This window comes from Elephantulus edwardii, unplaced genomic scaffold (assembly GCF_000299155.1).
Source record: "Elephantulus edwardii isolate Elephantulus edwardi_28Jun2011 unplaced genomic scaffold, EleEdw1.0 scaffold00082, whole genome shotgun sequence".
In the NCBI taxonomy this organism is placed as follows: Eukaryota; Metazoa; Chordata; class Mammalia; order Macroscelidea; family Macroscelididae; genus Elephantulus; species Elephantulus edwardii.
Genome location: NW_006399832.1, coordinates 2,138,171 through 2,155,029, shown reverse-complemented (window position 1 = coordinate 2,155,029; position 16,859 = coordinate 2,138,171). Strand labels below are relative to the sequence as shown.

The window sequence follows — 16,859 nt, the reverse complement described above, 5'->3', positions numbered from 1 at the left end:
TATATTGTGATGGTGGTATAGGATTGGGTAAGATTTCTATCTGGTATACACAGTAACTCTTAAGTTGGAGATGACTTGACAGCATCTAACAACAGCATAACAAAAACAATACTGAATTGTCTTTAATTTACTTTGGCTCATACTGAGTTTAAAGTTAGTCTCTTTTTACCCCATGAACTACTTAACAAGCCATACTCAAATTTACTGTTGTCAGTTCACAACAGACTCATAGCTAAGCCTTCAATAGACTTAACAAGGCATAAACCACAGAATTGAAGAGTGTCTATCTTTTCTCCTACAGATTCGAAATGCCCAACAGGTGAAACCATTAAGTTAGCAGTGTTAATACCTTGTGGACTATACCACCAGAGTTTAACAAGCCAGGCAGGCCTGCTTTATTATCCAGTTCTTATATAATTATATTTTAAAATTAAGGACAAAAAATTCTTATGATACAGACTTTTCTTCACATCTATTATTTTTTAAATTTTACGTTGTTTCACATACAGAATTTGTATGCATCATGTTTCATTCATGTAGACATCCACTTATTATTCTGTGCTTCCTTCTGTCCTCAGACTTTGCTAGACCTAAGGACTACTAGAGGGCCCTCACAGTATTTCAGAGGCTGTAAGATTGAAAGCATGATTCTCATGTTGACAGCCGAAGTTAAGAAGGGTATCATCTTACAGACAGATAATGATGAGCTCGGTTTTCAACCTGTTTCAGTTGCTAGTAGTGTGCCTAAATAGAGATGTTTTAAAGGTGGTTAGAGATACATGTCTGGACAAGAGAATGTAAAGGCAAATGTACAGAAAGATTTGTAATTTTAGGTAATAATTAAAACTGTCAGACTGTTTTGTATGGAGATATAGCAGCTATGGAAGGTGCTATTGCTTTCTCACCCAAACTCAAGCAGCTGTTCATGATATGGTTTTTTCAGTAGTGTACATTTTTTAATTTCACTGACATCTCTAAATCTTTAAGGGATAGGTTAGAGAATAAGTGAAATAATTAATTTTTTTGTGTATTTTTTATTAATTCCAGAAGTTTGCTAATCCTTGAGATTCACAATAATAAAAAAAACATAGTAGTATTGATTTTCTATTTGGCATACATCATTTTAGCTGTTTACAAAGTGTCTTATTTATTAAAATTAATTAAAGCACATATTCTACTTGAACAGTTAAGAGAATCCAATTTAATAGATTAATTAATGGGTATGGACAACTATGTGGCACCAATTATCATCAAAGTAAATATTTAATTTCTTTCATTTTATGATTCTAAGAAGTTGGTAACAGTGATTACTTCCAGTGATAGGAATTGACTAGAGCATGGTGTTTGACTAATGGATAGCCTTTTCACCCTATACTCTTCTGTGTTCTTTTCATATATACTCCTGTTTCAATTTTGCACCATGAGATAATTTCTCAGTTTTGAAACAGGTTAAACAAATATAAATTTTGAAAATTATTCCAGTTAACTTTAAAATGAGATTATATGCTGTGTTTTAGGAAATATTGAGGCTTAATATTAAGTCATTATTTCAGATCCCAATTTTTAAAATTACTGATCTGCTGATAAAATTATAACAGTGAGTAATTTTACTTCTTTGGATCCCAGTTTCCCTTTTCAAAATAAAGATTACAGTAGCTGCTTTGTTTTACTTCAGAATGATTATTAATTCATTCAACAGACTTTTGAGTCACACACTCTGCTAGGTAAGCATTAGAAACTGAGATGAGACACATCCCATAGGATATTCACTTTCAAGTGTTGCTGTTATGTGCCGTTGAGTCAGAATCAAATTGTAGCTGACCCTTCACCAGGCTTTCAGAGGCTGTAAATTGCACAGGAGGAGATTGCCCATCTTTCTGTAGAGCAGTTGGTGGACTTGGCAGCGCTGTGGTTTTGGGTTAGCAGTGTACTCCTTTATCCACTAGACCAGCAGACCTCCAGCTTTCAAGTGTAGGAGACAAATTTCAATTTGTGATCAATTCTATGATGAAAATAAATATCCTGTGAAAAAACATGTGAGCCATAATCCCAACTTGAGGTGGTCAGGTAGGTTTGGAGCTATCCTCCTAGAAGACAAACACATTTGAGTTGAGTTTCGAAGAATGAGTGAAGTGGAAGAGAAGGCTTTCCATCTGAATAAAATCTCCAATCCCATTTCGGTTATGTATATGTGTAGGAGGATACTATCTTTTCCTTAGTTGTACTAAGTCAAAAAATCTTAGCTGTCATCTTCAGAAATAGTGAAAAAATAATGCTTGAGACTTTACAGTGAGAGCAACAATATTAGTAAGTAATGACCACAACTCACTGAATTTTAACAGTCTATAGTTTACTGTGCAGATCATAAGCATAAAATTAACACTTAATGCTGACTTCCAGTTTTTCCTTAATAAAAATCTAGTAAAGATTCTTAATTAAGGTAGCAACCTTTATTTTTTAATTTTTATTAATTTTAATAAACATTTACAGAGATTTTGGATTTCCATTCATTCATTGTTGCACTTTTCTCCGTCACCCCTCCCCACCAGTTCGCTCCTCTCTTTGAAAAGAAAGAAAAAAAATTCCTTCCTTGGTATACAATTCCCTCATCCCTCCCGCACACCCATTACACTTCTCTATGCACCTTAATTCTGGACTCCTGTGCTAATCATAATAATCATATATCGCCTCTAATCTGTTCTTTCCCTCATCTGTTTCAATACAGTATACATAATTTATCCAGTGTTTTCTCAGTTTTACCCCAACCCTGATGTCAGTCCCATTCTACAACAGTGGCACCATGCAGTATTTGTCCCTTTGTGACTGAGATATTTCACTCAGCATAATGTCCTCCAGGGTCACCCATTTTGAATAATGTTGCATGAGTTCCTTGTTTTTCAGTGTGGCATAGTATTCCATTGTGTGAATATACCACAGCTTCTCTATCCATTCATTTTTGATAGGCACTTAGGTTGCTTCCAACTCTTTGCTATTGTGAACAAAGCTGAGATAAACATGGGTGTGCAGCAACCTTTATTTTGTAGTTGACTTGCACTTTCATAAGTGAGTAGATTGTCTTTATTTTTCATCATATTTTGTTCTCACAAAACTTGAAATCAACATATTGGTCCTATATATTTCTGAGATCTCATTACTAAATATATGCCTAAATGAGTTGTCAGTTTTTACTCTGGTTTCTACAGGCCACCTTCTTATTATCTGTTTGTTAACACAAAGCTGCTTTTTCTAATTTTGAGCATATTTTCCTGCTCTTCACTAGGAAGGCTTGGGTTTTAATCCATTTCATCGTAAGTTACTGAGTTGCAAACTAAGCAGGCCACCCATAATAGTTTACAGATGTTAATATTTTATTGTTGAACACCCAGAATGTTGTAAATTGAAGTCTCTTAGTGGGTTTCAAATTACTAATGTATTTTCGGCCAACTGATGTATTGCTACTTCATGTACTCCCAGGGGTTTTGTGGAAGAAGAGCTTCAAATTTGTATTAGAATTTTGTAAATAAACTAGTGAAGGTGGGGAGAAAGTATCTGATATTAAAGGAAAAAAAATCGCCATTAAACCTATGGAATCTAGTTCTACCCTGATACATATGGGATTGCCGTACGTTAGAATCCATGCAGCTGGCTATTGCCTCTCTTGTTAATTATAAAAATACTTTGGAAATTGTATAGATTTAATGAAATTTCATTTGTTCTAGAAATTAGCCTCCAGCAACAGCTGCCTTTATTAGCATGGTAAACCCAGGCATTTAGTTTTCGTTTTTATTACTTAATGTTTTCGATTCTACTCTTTTTTTAAAAAAAATTTATTCTATTAATTTTAATGAACATTTACAGAGATTTTGGGTTTTCATTCATTCATTGTTGCACTTTTTTCTTTACCCCCTCCCCCCAGTTTGCTCCTCTCTTTAAAAAGCAAAAGATAAACTACTTCGTTGGTACTCTTAAGAGAAATTCTAGTGGCATAATGTTTAAGTACTCGATTTCTAACCAAAAGGCCAGCAGTTTAAATTCCCCAGTGATTCTTCAGGAGAAAGATTTGGCAATCTGCTTCTATAAAGATTTACAGCCTTGAAAGCCATAGAGTCTATAAAAGATCTAAGTTTAGTTTTTGGCTTTAAGTATAAAATTTTGTACAAAACTTCCATTATGTTTATAATACTGTGGAGACCATAGAGTTGAGGACTGTTTAAGTAATTTCTTTATTTTCATGTTTGTTTATATGTGAGAAGAAAAAGATGTTATGTCTGAAAGTCTAACTGATCTCAATTTGGAATTACTTAGTCCAGTGTGGCTAGGTGCCATTGAGTTGAGTACAACCATAGCAACCCTAGGAACAAAAGTTCCACACCCTATCCTATCCTGTACTGTCTTTACAGTTTCTGGCACACTTGAGCCCTTTGCAGCAGTCACCATTGTCAGTCCATCTCTTTGAGGGTCTTCCTCTCTTTCACCAGTACTCCACCTTTCCACGCATGATGTTCTTCTCCAAGGAACAGCCTCTCCTAGCAATATGCCCAGTTTGTGAGACAAAGTTTCATTGTCTTTTGTCTCCAAGCAGAGTTCTGGCTGCACTTTCCCCCAGATGTATCTGTATGTTTTTTTGGCAATCCATGAGATTTTCAGAATCACAGTTCAAGGCATCAATTCTTCTTCTATCAGCCTTATTCGTTATCCAGCACTCAGATGCATAGCAACTGATTGACAAGACCATGGCCTGAATCAGGTACACCTTAATCTTCAGACTATCTAAAGCGCATCCATAGTCTCCAAAAGGAATCTTTGCTCCTTTGGAGAGGTCCTTGGCAGTGCAATGTGTTTCCTGATATCTTGACTGCTGGTACCAGTAGTACCGATTGTGGATCCATGTAACATTAAATTGTTGATAATCCTAATCTTCATCTATTATGATGTTGCTTATTGGTCCAGTGTGAGGATTTTTGCCTTCTCAATACTGAGATGTAATCTATATTGAAAGCTGTCATTTTGATGATCTGCAAAAAGTGCTTCAAGTCCTCCTCACTTTGAGCAGGCAAAGTTGTGTCATATGCATAATATAAGTTGATAGTCTTCTTCCAATCATCATACCACATCCGACCTTTTTACCCCTTTTATATTTATTTGCTTACGAAGTTCTTATACATTGTTGTATACACTGTCCTTCATTCACATTGGGTTTCATACAATTCTTTATAGAGTCCAGTATCTCAAATTATTTTCTCAGCCTACAGATTGAATAGGTATAGAGAAAGAATACAACCCTATCATACACCTTTCCTGATTTTAAACCATAGTGTTCCTTAGTATTGTTCAGACAAGGGTTAGGAATAGGTTTCACACAAGCAAACAAAAAATGGTTCTGGGATTCCCATTCAGCTCAATGTTAGCTATAGCTTGTTATATCCACACAATCAAACGCCTTTGCATAGGCAATAAAACATAAATAGACATTCTACTGGAATTCTCTACGTTCAGCCAGGATCCGTCTGATATCAGCAATGATATCCCTGGTGCCATAGCACCTTGAACTTCTGGCAGAGGCCCAGTGTTGGAAAGCCACATTTTTATAGCTTCAGGATAATCTTGACTTATCACTTCAGGTTCTTTTAGCTTCAAGTAATAGAAAAACAAGCCATATATAGCTTAAATTGTAAGAGCATTTCATTATCTCACAAAATGAGAAATCTGACAGCAGGATGTTGTTTGTTTCTTTTTATTAATTTTAATGAACATTTACAGAGATTTTGTATTTCCACTAATTCATTGTTGCATTTTTCTCCCTGCCCTACCCCTCCGTCCCAGTTCGCTCTTGTCTTTGAAAAGTAAAAGAAAAAAGTCCTTCCCAACCCCAGAGTACTCTGCACTGTGCAGGATGTTTTTAAGGTTGGTTAGCTTAGTAGTAGTTCAATAGAGTATTGAGTTCTCTGACACCCCTTAGTGACTTGTCCTTTTAGGCAGTTTCTGCTCATGACTTGAGATGCCTTTTTCAGTGTGTGAAGTATCAAACACAGATGACAGTCTTCAGAAGAGAGAGGAGGATTATACCTGCTTTATATCCCATGATAGGAACAATAACAACTTCTCAAAAATTCCCAGCAGCTGTCCTCTTAGGTAGCTTTGCCTAGAATTAGGTTTTTATATGTGCCTAAGCCATCATTTGACAAGGAAATTAAGGTCTTTATGATTGACTCCTTCCCTTGAATAGCGTGGTTTCTTGGATGATTATAAATGAAAATGGTTTTGTTGCCAGGTAAGCAGTGGAGAAATAGCTGTTGAATAGACAGCTGACAGTGCCTAATACAGTTGAACACATTTTAACTTGTGCCACAATCTCATGTGAATGTATTTTGTTGTTAGGTGCTGTGCAGTTGAGTACAGCTCATAGCAAACCTATGAACACAGATCTGAGCCTTGACCTATCCTGTGACTTCTTCATAATTCATGACATATTTGAGCCCATTGCTGTAGTCACTATGTCAGTCCAACTGGTTAGTGGTCTTCCTCTATTTTACCAACCTCCACCTTTCCAGGCATGGTGTCCCACTCCAAGGAATTTTCTTATTTCAACAGCATGTCCACAGGATGTGATGACTTTGTCATCTTTGCCTCCACTGTTTGGGGGGTTTTTGGCAGTCCATGTGATATTCAGTACTCTTCTCCAACACCACAACCAAAAGACATCAATTTTTTTGTCAACCTTATTCATTGTCCAGCTCTTAGATGCATAGCAAGTGACTGGAGAGACCGTGGCCTGTATCAGGTGCACGTTATTCCTCAAACTGACATGATCTCTCTTTCGTAATTTGGAAAGGTCTCTGACTGCAGACTTTCCTAGTGCAATACATCTCCTGATCTCCTAACTGCTCGTACCAAGGGGATTAAGTAAGATGAAATTTTTGACAGTTTCAGTCTTTTCTCTGTCTATCATGACGTTGCTTATCAGTTTACAGGTGAATTTTTGTTTTCTTGATGTTGGGATATAACCCGTATTGAAGGCTCTATCTTTGATCCTATGCAGCAAGACTTTCAAGTCCTCACTTTGAGCAGGCAAGATTTTGTCATCTGCATAACACAGGCTATTGAGTCTTCTTCCTATCCTGATGCCAAGAATTCTTCTTCATGTTGTCCACCTTCTTGAATGGCTAGTTTTGTATACAGATTGAATAGGAATAGAGAAAGGATACAGCCATGATACACACCTTTCCTGATTTTAAACCATACATTGTTACCTTGCTTTTTTCAGACAAAGGCTTCTTGATCTAGATATAGATATAACATGGTCACAATTAAGTGTTCTGTAATTCTCCTTCTCAATGTCAGCCAGACCTATCCAGTCAAATGCCTTTGCATAGTTAATAAAATACAAATAGACATCCTTCTGCTAATTTCCTGCTTTCAGCCATGATCCATCTGACTTCTGCAATGTTATCCCTGTGTTACTGCTTCTTAATTCAGTCTGAATTTCTGGCAGTTCTTTGTAACTTATTTAGTCATTTTTAAAAATAATCTTCAAGATTTTACTTGTGTATAATATTAATGATACTGTTTGATAAGTTCCACATTATGTTTGATCACCGTTTTGGGGAATGGGAACAAATATCGATCTCTTCCTGTTGGTTAGCCAGGTATCTATCCATTCTCCAGATTATCTGGCATAGCTTGGTGAGTACTCTAGGACTGGATCTATCACTTGAAACATGTTAGTTGATAATCCTATAAATTTCCAGGGCCCTTTTTTCCCCCTGGTGCTTTCAGTGCAGCTTGAACATCTTCCATCATCATCATCATCATCATCATCATCATCATCATCGTCATTGCTTCTTGATTATATACTACTTCCTGAAGTGGTTCTGCGTCTGCCAGTTCCTTTTGGTACAGTGACCGTTTATTTCTTCTTTCATCTCCTTCTTTTTTTTTTTTTTAATTAATACTCCAATAAAAGTTTACAGAAAACTTGGATTTCCATTCCTGCATTGTTGTACATTTTCCTTCCTAACCTGTCCTCTCCACAGTTCACTTTTCTCTTTAAAAAGATTATTTTGATGCCTCTTGGATCATTCAAGACTTTTCCCGTAGCAGCTCACAATTTTGCAACTTGAGGCTTGAATTTGTTTTTCAGTTCTTTCAGTTTGAGAAGTGCCAGATGAGTTCTTCCCTTGTTTCCCAACTCCAGTTCTTTACACATTTCTTCATAACATTTTGCTTTGTCCTCTCATGCTGTGCTTTGAAATCTTCTGCTCATTTCTTTTACTTTGGCAACTTTTCCCTTTGTTTTGGCCTCTCAGTGTTCTGGTGTAGTATTCAGAGCCTCTTCTGACATCCATTTTTCTTTCTTTTCTGTCTTTGTAATGACCTTTTGTTTTTTTCATGGATGATATTCTTTATGTCATCCTACAGCTCATATGGTCTTCACTTGTTAATGTTTGGTACCTTAAGGCTATTTTTGTGATGATTTTTTAAACTAAATTGAGATAGACTCAAAGTCATATCTTGGTCTAGTGGGTTTGTTTTCATTTTCTTTACCATCAACCTGAACTTGCACATAAATAATTTTATTTCCACAATCAACATCTGTCCTGGCTTTGTCAGCATTGAATGCCTCCAATGACTTTCTACAAGTGCTGTTAATCTGATTCCTATTTAATCCATCAGAAGTCCATGTATATAATAGCTGTGTTTTTTAAAAAAGATGTTTGCACTGAATAAATCATTGATTGTACAAAATTCAGTTGTTGAATCTCCAGACCCATGTCTGTCACCAAATTTGTAATTTCTGACTACCAGTCTTTGTTTTCAACTTTAGCATTCTAGTAACCAATTATTATTAAATAATCTTATTTTGCATATTCAGTCAGTTTCCAAGTGCAGAAGTTGGGTTTTGTTGTTGTGTACTATTAAGTTTGAACTGACTCATACCTGACCCTCCAGTGGATTTGCAGAGGCAGTAAATCACACAGGAAGAGATTGCTCATCTTTCTCCCATGAAACAGCTGGTAGATTCGGACCATGTGCCTTTGTGCTGGTAGCTTAGATGCTTACTAGGCACCAGAGCTTATGGCAGAAATTGGTAGAAATGCTCAATTTCCTCATCTGTGGCATTTGTTGGTGGTGCATGTTTTTAAATAATTCCTGTGTTAACAGGTCTGTCTTATATGCATATGGATAGTGTCCTGTTACAGCATTGTTCTCCATGATGAATTTTGAAATTATCTTTTTTATTATGAATGCAGTGCTACTCTTCCCCAGTTTTTCATTGCTGGAGTAATAATTGAATATTATTTACACATTCTAAATATAAATTACTGTGTTATACTTGCTCATTACCATTGAGTTGGAACTGACTCATAGGTAACTAACTCTTCAATAGGCTTTTAGAGGCTAGTAGTTAAAAATCACAGGACATAATTCCCCATCTTTTTCCAGAGAAGTAGCTAATAGATTCAAACTACCTGCTTTTGGGTTGTAGCACAGTTTCTTACCTACTAGGCCATGAAAACTTCCTAATTAATATAGAGGGAACAGATTTTTAATTAAGAATTTCTTTTTTATTTAAGGACAAAAATAATCCCAGTTTCTACGACTAAAGTATTCTTATTTTCTTTCCTACAACCTGATATGTTCACTTTTATTTTTAGGTATGTTTTGTATAGTTTTGTCATTTCATGTGATCTTCTCCCAAGAAAGAAATTTAATTTGCAGAGTGGAGTATACTCGGGGTGGGGGGTGGGGGGATTGTATACCTATGAAGGAATTTTTCTTTTACTTTTCAAAGAAAAGAGCAAATTGGGGGTGGAGGGGTGGACAGGGAGAAAAGTGCAACAGTGAATGAATGGAAATCCAAAATCTCTGTAAATGTTCATTAAAATTAATTTTTAAAAAATTTTGAAAAATATGTTTGATTTCTTTACAGATTGGTCAAAGAAAAAGTGATGTATGAAAAAGAAGCTAAACAACAAGAAGAAAAGATTGAAAAAATGAAGGCTGAAGATGGTGAAAATTATGCCATTAAAAAGCAGGTAAAATTAGATTTTCAAACAATAATTGCTGATCTTTCTAAAATACTTTATTAATTAAAAGGAGACCAAGTGGCATAGCAAGTTATAAATCGGGCTGCGAAATGGGAAAAGTTCAAATCAAGTGGACCCTCAGAGGGAGAAAGAGAGGCAGTCACCTTCTGTATGGATTCACAGTCTTGGAAGTGCCAAGGAAGTTCATTATGTGTCAGTACTGACTCAAGGGCAGTTGGTTTAATGCAGTCTTACATACAGCACTCTGTGATGGTATTGTTGTTATTACATACTTACTGTTATTATTATATACCTTAGAGTTGACTACAATTCATAGCAATCCTATGAAAAACAGATCAGAACATTGCCCTGTCTTTGCCATGCAGGCTATAATCACTGTGTCATTCCATCCAACTACATGAGAAAAAGTTTCACCGTCATTACTTGTTGTTGTTTTTGTTTTGGGGTTGGTTTTTTTAAAGGTTTTTTTTTTATTGTTATTGTTTGTGTGTGTACCATCAAATTGGATCTGACTGGTACAGGAGGAGATTGCCCCTCCTTCTCCAGCAGAGCATCTGGTAGATTTGAACCACATACCTCTGGGATTGCAGTGCAGCTTCTTGCCACTAGGCCACCAGAGCTCCCTTCACCATCATTACCTGTAAGAAGCAACCTGGTTATACTTGCTCCAAACAACATTTGTCTATTCATTTGGCAGCTCATGGACTATTCTCTAGCACCACTATTCAAAAGCATTCGTTCTCCTCTCATCCTTATTCATTGTCTGACTTTCAGATGCATAGGAAACACTAGGTAATTCCTTGTCTTGGATCAAACTCACCTTAGTCTTACTGACGTCTTAACTCTTTCTCACTTTTAGGAGAGGTTTTCACAACATATTTTCCCAATTCAATGTATCTTTTGATTTCTTGACTGTTTTTCTACATTCTTCTAAATGGTACAACACTCTTCTGTCAATATGCTGTGCTGGGGTTGCTGTGATGCTGAACCTTGTACCATTGGGGTTTCAAATGGCTGAACCCTGTACCATTGGGGTTTCAAATGGCTGAACCTTGTACCATTGGGGTTTCAGATGGCATACCCATGGTGGACAGTGTTTGATGAAGCTCCCAGTTTAAGACAGGTTTGGAAGCAGGAGTGATACCCACTTCCTAAACAACATGTCTCTGGAAACTATGAACTTTGAGAAATGATAGTTACCAGAAGGCTTCAGGTCACTATCAGCCTTGCTTGACTCCATAGCAATCAACAACAACTATGGACATTGAGGTAAGATTAAATCCTTGACAACTTCACTATTTTCTCTGTGCAACCAGTGCATTCCTTAGAGACAAAGACAGAGAAACACCATCTCACATACATAGGGCATGTTGCCAGGAAGGGGCTAGTCCTTCGGAAAAGACATCATGCTGGGAACTGTGAGGGTCAAAAGAAAGAAAAAGACCTATAATGAGATGGATTAAGTAAGAATGGGCTGGAGTATATTAGGTATAGTGGCGATGGCACAGGCTAGGACAAGCTCTGGATATACAGTCATCAAGAAATTTGGAAGACAGCTAGCTACCTGACAGCTAGCTATACTAACTGGAATAAATTCCTGTGTGTTCCCATTCTCAAAGAAAAGGTGAACCAACAGAGTGTGGAAATTATCGAGCAGTAACCATCAATATCACTTGCAAGTAAAAGCTTGCTGAAGATTATTTTAAAATATACAGGGAACTACAAGAAATTCAAGCTGGATTCAGAGGCGGCCACATAATGGAGGATATCACTGCTGATATTAGATGGGTGTTGACTAAAATAAAGAGAATACCAAAAAAAAAGGTTACTTGTGTTTTATTGACTAGCAAAAGCATTTGACTAGGTGGAGCATAACAAATTATGGCTAACAATTGGAAGAATGGGCATCCCAGAACACTTATTTGTGCTCATGCAAAACCTGGATATAGATCAAGAAGCAGTGGTCCAAAGAGAACATAATAACACTGCATGGCTTAAAAAAAATCAGGAAAGGCAAGCATCAGGGTTGTATCCTTTCTCCATACCTATTCAGGCTGTATGTTGAGCAATTAATTGGAGAATCTGGGCTCTATAAAGAAAAATGTTACATCAGTATTAGAGGAAGACTTATTAACAACCTATGCAGATGTGCTGAAACTGAGGAGGACCTGAAGCGCTTGCTGCAGAGGGTCAAGGGCTGCAGCCTCCAATATGGAGTGAGGCTCATGTCAAGAAGACAAAGATTCTCACCACTGGGTCAATTGGCAGCATCATGATGGATGGTGAAGAGATTGAGATTGTTCACAGCTTTAGTTTGCTTGTCTCACAGTCAACACTCTTGACACCAGTAGCCAGGAAATTAAAAGACGTATTGCCATGGGAAAGTCTGCTGTTAGGGACCTCTCCAAAGTACTGAAGACCAATGGTGTCTCTCTGGAGACTAAGGTGTGTCTGGTACACACCATGGTCTTTGCAATCACTTCTTAAGCATCAGAGAGTTGGACAATGACTAAGGCGGATACAAGGAGAATTGATGCCTTTGAGCTGTGGTGCTGGAGAAGAGTATTGAGAGTACCATGGACTGCTAAGAAAACGAACAGATTCATCCTTGAAAGGGTTAAACTGGGTGGCTCCTTGGAGGCAAGGATTCTGAGGCTCTGTCTAACATACTTTGGACATGTTGTAAGGAGAGACTGGTCCTTGGAGAAGGACATCATGCTTGGGAGGGTGGAGGGACAGCGCAGGAGGGGAAGGCCCTCTATGAGGTGGATTGATTTCAGTGACTGGGGTAATCGGGATGGGTGTGTCAGAGACAGTGCGATTGGCACAGGACAGAGCAGAGTTTAGGCCTGTTGTACATAGAGTCGTTACATGTCACAAGCACCTTGATGGCACATAACCACAACAGTGCAGATGACACAGCCTTGAAAAATGTTATGTCACTTGTGTATGGAGGAATTGCTGAATTGGCGTAGACTTTGCTGTATACATTATTAACAACAACAATAAATTTATCTAGAAATAAAAATTAAAATATTAACAATAGTGGTAAAAAGCTGTGCTGCAATCTCAAAGGCATACAGTTTGGCTCCATCTGCTACTTCACAGGAAAAGGATGGACAGTCTCTCCTGTGTGATGCCTTTGTCTGTTCCACCTCGATCTCAACCACCACCACCATCACTGGTTGCCTATGCAGATGTGAAAGGGGGAATTTTGTTCATTAGTCGGCTATGTTAAAATCATCTCATTTGTCACAGTTGTTGTTGTTTAGTATATGACTATTTATATTCATAGTCCACTTGATACTTAATTCAAAAATATGATCCTGTGTCTAATTAGAGAGCAATAGGTTTTTCTGTTTGCTACTCTTTGCCAACTTGTTGTATATACAATTTTCATTGTACTTTGTTTCACCATCTTTCAGAAAATGTGTAGCCCAGTCTTCACATTTTCCTCTGTATACTTTTTCCTGTTCAGCTATGCTCTTGAAATTGACTGATTGGCAGTTAGCAACAACATGTGCCATTTTGTACACGTGAACCATTTTGCATTTTGTACATTTTTTTGTACACGTGAGCCATTTTGCATTTTGAAAATATGTTTTGGCTAAATACTCTTTGCCCAATGTTTGGCTTACAAGGTTTTTGGGTTTTTTTCACCTGTGTTTGTCTTTCCATTTTCTGAACAAGTTCTTCAGCATAACACTAGTGTTTTAATTTTTAGAAAGTCCAATTCAGCAATGTTTCCTTTTATAAGTTTTGCTTTTGGGGTCAACTCCAAGACTAATGCTAAATCCTGAAAATGTCTTTTCTATAAGTATTATGTGTTGCATTTTAAGTTGCATCCATTTGGACTAAAGTCAAATGGACTTCTTGATATTATAGTGCGTTAGCATTTCACCATCATGTAAAAGACTTGACCAGTAAGCTCTGGATCAGGCTACAGCTCAGCCTGGCAAATTATTAGAGTTACTCTTGGTTCCAGAAACAGCCAGAAGCCAATCTTAGTGTGTCTGTAGATTATAATTCTGATATCATAGTGGTAAAGAATTGCGTGAGCAACCCAAAGGTACATTGTTTGAATCCAGGTGCTGTGCAGGAGAAAGTTGGGCAGTCTTCTCCCATGCAACTAACTGCCTCTGAAAACCAGCTGAAGGTTTAGTTAGATGTTGGATCCAACTCAGTGGTACACAACACCAACAGCAACAAAGATTATTATGAGTATATATATATAATCAACACAGGTGAATGATCTGAGTCATAAACAAAGCTAGAAAACTTGTTCCAGGTGAAAAACAGCACAAGAGCGTAACAATGCTGAAATTATTTCACAGACTTGTTTCTCAAGAGGAGAACTACTAGCTTAGTCCATAATCTGTCAGGCTGTTAAGCATGAGACAGGGAATTCGATACCACCAGCCATTCTGCAGAAGAAAAATGGGAAATATCCCCCCCATAAAAATTTGCAGCCCCAAAAACTCAGAGACACTATGAGTCAGAATCGACAGCACTGATTTTAAGTTTTTTTCCTTTCTGGAAAATTAAATCTAGCAATTTATGCATGTTTGACTACATAGGTATTGATCTTTCCCTGAGTCTAAAAGGTTCTCTAACCTAATCATTGTTAAACCTTCCCCTTGTGGCCTAGTGAGTAAAGAGTTGGACTGCCAGCCCAAGGGCAGGCGGTTCAAACCCACCAGCTGCTCAATGGGAGAAAATTGGTTGAGCTCTCCTTACACAATTTAAACCCTCTGCTGGAGCGTCAGTTATGAGTCATTTCAACTCAATGGCTTCATCTTTTTTTTCCCCAGTTTTAATGGACATTTTCCTGGAATAACTACCAAATAAATAATAATTGTCTTAAAAATTATTTGTCATCAATAAGATTGCATCCTATTGTATTCTCCTAAGGTTTAATTCTAAATTTGTGCAGAGATTCTTATTTAATTCCAGTTTATCACAATCAGAGGCATTTATTTGACTGTGTGAATCACAACAAATTTTGGCTAACAATGAGAAGAATGGGAGTCCTAGAACACTCATTATGCTCATCTGAACTTTATAACTAGACCAAGAAGCTATTATCAGAACAAAACAAAGGAACATTGCATGGTTTAAAATCAGAAAGTTGTTAGGATTGTGTCTTTTCTCCATACCTGTTCATTCTATATGCAGAGCAACTAAGTCATAAAGCTGAACTCTGAAGAGGAATGTGGCATCAGGATTAGAGGAAGACTAATCAATAACTTGTCTCCGTACTTTTTCAATCTGTATGTGGAACAGATCATTCAGGAGGTTGGACTTTTTGCTGAAGAATGTGACATCAAGATTGGAGAAAGACTCCTCAATGAACCTGCATTATGCAGAGGACACAACCTTGCTTGCCAAAACTAAGGAAGGTTTGAAGTGTCAATTGAAGAAGATCAAAGACTGTGGTCTTAAATGATGAATTGAAGCTCCATATCAAGAAGACAAAAATTCTTCAATGCCAATGAAGAAAATATTGTTCAACTGTCAAAATTAAAAAAAAAGAAAAAAAAGACAAAGATTCTCACCGCTGGGATGGGGAAGAGATTGAGGTTGTTAACAATTTCAACTTGCTTGGCTCCACATTCAACACTCTGGTACCAGCAGTCAGGAAATCAAATAGATTAATTTCAATAGGAAAATCTACTGTCAAGGATCTCTCGAGAGTGATGAAGAGCAACGATGTCTGTTTGGAGACTAAGATGTGCCTGATTCAAGCCATGACCTTTGCAATTACTTGCTGTGCCTCGGAGAGTGAGACAATGACAGAAGAATCGATGCCTTTGAGTTATGCTGCTAGTGTTAGAGAAGAGTTTTGAACATACCATGGACTGACAAGAAAATAAACAAGTCTGTCTTGGGAGAGGACAAAACCAAGCTACTCCTTGAAGGACAAGGATTTAGAGGCTCTGTCTCACATACTTTGGACATGTGGCCAGGAGAGGCCAATCATTGAAGAACGACATCATGCTTGGAAGAGTGGAGGTATAGTGCAGGATAGGAAGACCCCCAGGTGAGGTATATTATTGATACAGTAATTGGGATAATACAGTTAGATGTGTCGGAGATAGTGAGAGTGGCTCAGGATAGGGCAGAGTTTAGACCTATTGTACATTGGGTTGCTATGAGTTGCAGGTGACTTGATGATCAACAGCCTACATTATGCAGATGACACAATGTTGCTTGCTGAAAGTAAGGAGGACCAGAAATCAGACAGCAATTGGCCAGGTAGCTGCCCTCCAGATATCTTGGCATAACCTGATGAGCATGTCCAGGGCAGCATCTGTGTTGAAATATTTCACTTGGTATTCCATCAGTTCCTTGGCCTTTGTTTTTCACCAGTTACTTCAGAGCAGTTTTAACTTCCTCCTTCATCATCATTGCCTTTGGAGCATATTTTGTTTCATGGAATTCTGCTGCGTCAACCTGTTCATTTTGGTACAATGACTCTGTAATCCTTTCTTCTTCTTTTGGTCCTTCCTGGGTCATGAAACTTACTGCCTACAACATCCTCTAGTAATTCCAAGTGAGGTTTGAATTTGTTCTTCAGTTCCTTCAGCTTAAGAAATGCTGAGTGAGTTCATCCTTTTTGACTTTCTGACTCCAGCTATTTGCACATTTCATTTCACTTTGCTTTGTCTTCCTGTGCTGCCCTTTGAAGTCTTCTCTTCAGCTCCTTAATTCCTGATTTCTTCCCCTTGGTTTGGCCTCTTGGCAGTAGTTACCTTTAAAATATGACATACCTTTCCATTTAATTTTTCTTTTTTTTTTTTTTAGAAAATA

General features: G+C 37.4%; 1 protein-coding gene across 1 annotated transcript in view; it reads left to right on the top strand.

Annotated features, from left to right (window-relative positions):
- Positions 1-308: 308 nt before the first annotated feature.
- Positions 309-16,859, top strand: part of LOC102874198 (tubulin-specific chaperone A-like) — a 23,018-nt gene continuing 6,467 nt past the window's right edge. Inside the window, exons 1-2 of the mRNA XM_006889881.1 lie at positions 309-319; positions 9,932-10,037. Of these exons, the coding sequence (XP_006889943.1) occupies positions 309-319; positions 9,932-10,037 (117 nt within the window). The remainder of the gene's footprint in view (positions 320-9,931; positions 10,038-16,859) is intronic.